Genomic DNA, 7,462 nt, shown 5'->3' with positions numbered 1-7,462 from the left:
CACATCAAAATGCATTAAAATTTTATCAGCTTTCCAAATAGAATAGTTGAAAAAAATTAAATAATGACCTTTAACATGAAAAGTTGTAATTAAACTTTAAATGGCGTCTAAAAGTATCGTCTGCACCACCGAATATTTTGCAAAAAATACCGTTGTATAGCTCGATTCATGATGCAACTTTCATCTGAAGACACCAAAGTGGGCCATTAACACCTTGAAGAGTTATGAAAGAAATAATGACAATAAATCTCTTTTTTTGCATCGAAAACAAACAATGGTCGAACAACTGCACTCACATATGGAGATAGCAAGCACTTCTAACAATATGGAAACAAAAGAACTCACCAAAGCAGGTACAAAACACTACTTTTTCGTGCTTTGTAGAGTGTTTGCAGCAAAACTGACTTGAAATTTTAACCAAAATTCTGAGTATCGTATTGTTTAAGTGATATAACTAATAATGGGAATGTTGCTTTTACAACCTGGCAATATACTATATACAGTACCGTTCATAATTGTATAGAAATTGGAAGCACGCGCACTGCCACTTCGACTTTGAACTTCCATAACTTTTGACTCTGATGATATTTTTTGATTAAATTTTCTGAGATAAAAAGATCAACTATCACACTGTTATACCACAAAATTTGAGCTTTCTGGAGTTTGTGTGGCCTGAGATAAAATAATTCTACGAAAATCGGACTTTTTGGACTTTTCTCATTCATACTGCAATATCTCAGGAACTAAACTACATTTTTTGTTAAAATTTTGCAGAGTGATTGTTGAAATATAAAGTAAGCATGTCTGAAGTTTTTGGAAAGTTTTATTGATGGGATCAAAAGTTACGGGAGGTACAATTTTTAAGGCATGAACCTAAAAATGCGATTTCTATAGAATTTTGGACGATTCATGAGAACATAATCGTTACCATCCACAAATCAGTCAAAAAATGTCTGGCAAAAGCAAGGATGAAATGAAAAAAATGAAATTAAATAACTATTTGTGTTTTGAAATCAGAATCTCGCAATATTGTTTTGATTTTTTGGTTGAAATAGATTTACGGGTTGTTAAACATAAAATAGGAGTTTCCTATGAAAACAATCGTCCATAATTCTATAGAAATCGCATTTTTAGGTTCATGCCTGAAAAATTGTACCTCGTGTAACTTTTGTTCCCGTCGATAAAACTTTTCAAAAACTTCAGACATGATAGCTTTACATTTCAACAAACACTCTGCAAAATTTCAACAAAAAATGTAGCGTAGTTTCTGAGATATTACAGTTTAAATGAGAACAGTCCAAAAAGTCCGATTTTCGTAGAGTGACTGTATCTCAGGCCACACAAACTCCAGAAAGCTCAAATTTTTGTGATATAATAGTGTGATAGTTGATCTATCTAACGCAGAAAACTTGATCAAAAAATATCATCAGAGTCAAAAGTTATGGAAGTTCAAAGTCGAAGTGACAGTGCGCGTGCTTCCAATTTCTATACAATTATGAACGGTACTGTAGCTTATAAATTTTTCGATCAAAGATCATTGTGAAGCATAATCAATGCCAATAGTAGAAGGTTCAGTCCCTGTTTTTGGGATCACAAAAATGTGATTAAAAAAATGAAATATAGACGTGCTTAACATAGTTTTTATATAGGGAGCTAAGCACTGGACACCAAAATCCTTTCCCATTGATCAAAAAAGTATGAGAGAGTGGCACAAATGTTGTAGAAAAAATCAAAGAGCTCAGTATGGCCAGCCCAGGCTGTAAAATGATGAAAATATGATATTTTTACCGTATTCGTTTTCTACATTCGCCATGTTTTGAGGTTTACCATACTAGAACGAACATAATTCGTCGTCAGTGTTTTGCTACCTGGATCGCTCACACACTAATCTTCAGTGTTCCACCGTCCATCAAATCTGGGGAATTAGAGATGCAAAACTTAGCGCATAAACTTCTAAAAATGAGAGTAAAATGCGCATAACTTGTTGTGACCTGGTGCAAAACTGGGTATAAACGAATACGTTATTAGATTTTTGGATATAACATGAAGTCAGTTAAGCTGCAACAATCTACCGCCCCTTCTTTCATAACAGTCCCATATACAAAAATAAGCAAGCGAGACAATCAGCTTTTTCTGTTTTGGAATATATTTTTAAATTGTGACCACCACTTTCGGCATAAACGAAAATCGTTTCTAGGTTGTCATAATAAATCGTTAGGCCTGAAATTTTCGAAATTGGGTTATTGGTAAGGTCGAGAGCACCATTTTTATTCATTATGGGACTGTTAATCGACCATATTTGAAACCTTTTTCGAATCTACTAGCATAACAGTCCCATACGAAATATATTTTTCTCACCAAGCTACTTTCTAAGACTTAAATTTGATCATTTTTGAACTTCTATATGCAATTGTCAGAAAAAGAAACATACTTTTGCAAAAAAATATCATGAATTCTACATTGTAAGTTGAATCTTTTTACGATTTTTTATTGCATCCGATGGTTTTTCGCTCAGGAAGTCATTCCTAAGAAAGTCAGACCTGCCTTCGAAAACTAGTGTGCATCATTCGACATCAAGTGAGTTAAAAAGGTGTTTAAATGATTCAAAGCAATGAACCAAAGACTATTTCGCCGAAAGAAACATTGAAAAGTAACCAAATCCGTGGTATTTCACATATGGGACTGTTATTCAGGTATATTTCATATAGGACGGCCACGAATTGATTTTTTTTTTCGAAATTTCTAGAACAAAACCTCTTTTTTTAGTCTTTTATGTTGAAGCCTTATGTTGACCTAAAATGACGAAAATTCATATGGGACTGTTATGCGAGTAAGGGCAGTCTGAAAAGGGCGAAAAAATAGTGTTTTTCACCAGCTTTGATAAGTTCTTTTGTTTCCATGTTGTTAGAAGTGCTTGCTTTCTCCATATGTGAGTGCAGTTGTTCGACCATTGTTTGTTTTCGATGCAAAAAAAGAGATTTATTGTCATTATTTCTTTCATAACTCTTCAAGGTGTTAATGGCCCACTTTGGTGTCTTCAGATAAAAGTTGCATCATGAATTGAGCTATAAAATGGTATTTTTTGCAAAATATTCGGTGGTGCAGACGGTACTTTTAGACGCCATTTAAAGTTTATTTACAACTTTTCATGTTAAAGGCCATTATTTAATTTTTTTCAACTATTCTATTTGGAAAGCTGATAAAATTTCAATGCATTTTGATGTGCTATTTTATAATTTCCGTTGAGAAACAACAGAGTTATATAGCTTTGAAAAATGGTTATTTTTTATTTACAAAAAAATCTAACCGAAGCTAACTCAAAAAATAAAAATGTTAGAAATCTGAAAAAATACATGTGTTTTTAAGTCGCAAAAATGAACCAAATTTTCAATTTTGGGGAAAATCTGAAGACCCCCGGCGCAAACCCGTCAGATAATAAAAAAAAATCCCCAACTGCATGCTAAGTAAACGACCATGACTCAGATTTCAATGCACAGTTTGTACGGATAGTATTTGCTTTCTTTCTCAAATTATCAAACAACAATGTTACCACGGTCATTGAATGTATTTCAGCTCATACACATTTTCGATTAAAGTCACTATGTTAGTAAGTGTTATTTGCTTCTGTAGCGGTTGTTGTTGTTGTAACTTTACCATCTAATAAAGGTATGTTTGAGTTCTTTTAAAATTGTGTAAGGTTTTTGCAATCAACGGACGATCGAAAGAGAATTTCCATTATCGGTACACAATATTATTCGGAGATGAAAATATTTACGCATCAGCTGCAACTTCCTTGGTAGCTCCATTGGCTTCTCCATTCGATGCCTTCTTGGCGACGGTTTTCTTTTCCGGACTAGCGGCCACCTCGTCCTCCTCGACCGTGCTGTCGTGCATGTTGCTGCTCTGATCCAGCCCGTTTTTCTCGGTGTGCTTGAATTTGTCGAACCGTTCCGAGCTGGTTTTTTCATCGTCTTCCTCCTCCTCCCCGTCTTCCGGAACAACCTCACGCAGCAGATCGCCGATATCGTTATCGACGACCTCCCACATCTGTTCATCGGTGGCACCTTCCTTGCCCTCTCCTTCACCGGCTTCATTTTCTTTTTCGGCTGCTTTCTCTCCAGCATCAGGCTCCGAGCCCTCCTTAGCGCCCTCCTTCGTTCCTAAAAAAAGAATATAACATTCAGATTTGCAGATACCCAAATTAAATAAACTTATGCGTCATACCTCTCTTGGACTTAGCATCGGTAAGTTTCTTCTTGTGGATGCGTTCCGCTCGCTCGCGCAACTTCTTATCTTCCCGCTGCCGGATATACTGCTTCAGATGCGGACGGGACTTGCAGTGCATACGCAGCACCTTCTCCGGATCGTCGCGTCGCGGCAGATAGATGTTGCACAGATCGCAATACTGAACCTCAACCTTCTTAACGTGTTCCTCACCGATTATGGTATCCTCATCCACGTCATCGCTGTCGTCGTCATCATCGTCGGTTCCCGGCCGGCCGGTAGTGTCACCCTTTTTCGGTGTCGAGGCGTTTTCCTTGCTGGTATCGGTCGGTGCATCGACATCGCCCACCTCATCAACGGTGGTGAAGTTTTCCAAATCGATCTCGGCGCCGTCTTCGCCGGAATCTTCTTTGGTAGCGTAACGCTCAACCCGAGCCTTGAATTTGAGATGCTCGATGGATGCACGATGCGCTTCGTACGCCATTGGGCTCTTGAAGCCGATTTTACAAGTTGAACAGTAAGGCATGAGGTACCGTTTCATTTCCTTATGGCCGTCCGATTTCTGGTGGACCGCCTTCGGCTGCCGGAAGCTTAGCTGACAGAGCAAGCAGTAGGACGATTTTTGATCGGCAGCATCTTCCAATTTTTCATCCTCTTCCTTTTGTTTAGCCCGCTGAACGCTACGCATCTCTTGCAATTTTTCACGGGTTTTGACTGCAACTTTACGCATCGCAGTCTTGTGGATTCCCCGGAACAAATGGGCATGGTATTCCTGTTTGAAAAAAAAAAATGTTAGTATCGATAGTTGATATAAAGTTGTTTGATGAAATACCTTGAAAGTAACGCTTTTTGTACCGCAATGACAACAGTTTAACTTGATGAATGACGAATGATATTTGGTATTGATTTTAGTGTCCTTTTTCTTCTTTTCGCCATCCTTGTCGTTTTTCTCCGATTTTACTTTTTTGGTCGTTTTCTTGGGACTTGCTGTAGCATCTTTCTTAGTTTCTCCGTCGCCTTCTTGCGTTTCCTTCGAATCTTCGGCCTTCTCATCGCCTTCCTTCTCCTCGTCTTCGTCTTTCTCCATCGTTTTGTCTGCATCGGCATCTTCGTCATCGTCCTCCTCCTTCTCAGTCTTGTCACCGTCATCTTCTTCCTCGTCTCCGTCCGTTTTCTCCTTCTTGATGACGCCGCCCTCTTCGACCAGGGTATCCTTGTCCTCGTCCTCCTCGGCATCCTCGTCGTCATCTCCACCTTCGTTTTCGGTGGTGTTATCGTCATCCAGCTCCTTAGCGGCTGCCAGAGCGCGCTTGATCAGTTGCCTTGGGTTGGGTGGAACCGAAAATCAATAGGTGCTTTTGTTTTGTTGAGCTTACACATACATCTCAGGTCTCAGATATGTCTCGATCTTATGTTTCATGTCTCAGGTTTAAGGTTTCAAGTCTCATGTCTAATAACTCAGAACTTAAGTCTTATGTGTCAGGTCCCAGGGATCATGCCTTAAGTCGTATATCTAAGGCCTCAGATGTTATTCCTCATGTTTCAGGTCTCAGATCTCTAGATTTATGTCTCAGATGTAATGTATCTTAAGTCTCATATCTAAGTTTCAAGTCTCAGCTTTCAGATCTCAAACCTCAAGTCTTATATCTAATGTCTCAGATCTCAAGTCTCATATCTTATGTCTTAGGTCTCTAGTCTAAGATCGTAGGTCCTATGTTTAATATCTAATGTCCAGCTCATATGCGAATAATCATTTATGTTCCTATTTATGTTTCAAAATAATGTAGATTAAAAATGATATACTTACTTCCTGGTCACTTGTCTGTTGTCCAGCGAGCGTTTACCAATCCGTCCGATGCCGTCCCGACCACGGAACGAAGTCGGTGGGAACCGTCTCCGCAAGGGTGCCATGCCTCGGCGCATATCCCGCACTCCCGGTGGCAAACGGTTGGTGATGATACCACGCCGTCCGTCGTTCCTGAAATTACTAATACGCCCACGCATTGCTCCCCTCCGTAGACCTAATCCCATCGGTCGTGATCCCATCGATCCGCCTCTGGATCCGCCCGTTGGGCCACGGCTTCCGCTGACATTGCGAGGACCGGTCGAGTGCAGCGACCGTGGAGGTCCCATCGTTTCCCGGGACTTGTCTCCACGACCGCGGCTGCTGCTACGGTTCTCATACCGATCGCGACTGGTGTTGCCACCGCTTCCAGATCCTCCCGCGCCACTTCCACCAGCTCCCGATCCGGACGAATGGTGATCATTGCCGCCACGTTTGTCGTACGACGAGCTGCCACTGGTATCGTGATACCGATTGGAAGAGCCGCCGCGGCCACTTGTGCCACTGCTATCGCGACGATAATCTCCCGCGCCGCCGTGACGTCCTCCTCCCTGTGCGCATATGTGAGCGTGTGCGTTTTAAAGGTGTTGAACATAATACCGTTTCGGGTCACCGTTGTTGCCGTTGATTTTTTTAATGATTTCGTTAATCACAGTTGAAAAGATTCCAGAGATGACGAAGTTTGAGGTTGAGAAATTAGAATGGATTAAGTATTTGTTGGTTGATGATAATATTTTTGGTTGGTTGTTTTGGTGCTAATGTGAGCTTTAGTAGTAGTTTGACAATTTTAGCTAAATGTAAAAAGTTTGTATAATCGTTCTGTAGTTCGGGTTCCCAGTATCTGCGATACTTATTCTGTTTTTATCGTTTCACAGCGACAGATTCTGGCAGAACACATACAATAAACAATTACATAGGACGCGTCCTCGATGCTTGATTCAGCAGTTGACAACCTAGGTCAGTTCGGCCGATTTTAATGTTGATACTTAGCACGAAATCACTTAGCTCTGATTGGCTAAAGGAAGCTAAAAAATAAATGGAATTTCTCAAACCCTGCTCTCGGTTCAGCTCTCAATCACTGGGTCAGGCACGGTTGGAGATATTGGGCACATGTGCGCTGGAGTTGGCACAGCCGCTAAAGGTAGACTACACAAACTGTTCACGACAAAGGATGCAGCAGGCTCTTTCCGGAATTTGTACACTCTTCCTTATTTCTACGAAACAATCATCTTATCTGTCAAGTTTTTTCGCTACGTGGCTGGCTATATACTATAGAGGAATGATCACACTCGTAACGCATTCGATCGGTTTCTAATTGTTTTTTTTCGATAAATTTTTGTTCGTTCACTGGGGAATCAGGTCAGATCTGTCGGGGCTCCTAGGTGAGGAAAATCA

The 7,462-nt window shown here is 40.2% G+C and overlaps 1 protein-coding gene across 1 annotated transcript; it reads right to left on the bottom strand.

Moving 5' to 3' along the window:
* Window positions 1-3,546: 3,546 nt before the first annotated feature.
* Window positions 3,547-6,636, bottom strand: LOC129752161 (zinc finger protein on ecdysone puffs; the record flags this gene model as incomplete). Its single annotated transcript, XM_055747951.1, has 4 exons — window positions 3,547-4,160; window positions 4,225-4,996; window positions 5,057-5,546; window positions 6,032-6,636. Coding segments are annotated over 4 exons (2,256 nt in total), but the record flags the coding sequence as incomplete, so codon positions are not given.
* Between the last annotated feature and the right edge of the window lie 826 nt (window positions 6,637-7,462).

Source organism: Uranotaenia lowii, chromosome 3, assembly GCF_029784155.1.
Source record: "Uranotaenia lowii strain MFRU-FL chromosome 3, ASM2978415v1, whole genome shotgun sequence".
Taxonomy (NCBI): Eukaryota; Metazoa; Arthropoda; class Insecta; order Diptera; family Culicidae; genus Uranotaenia; species Uranotaenia lowii.
This window is presented reverse-complemented; position numbering and strand designations above follow the sequence as displayed.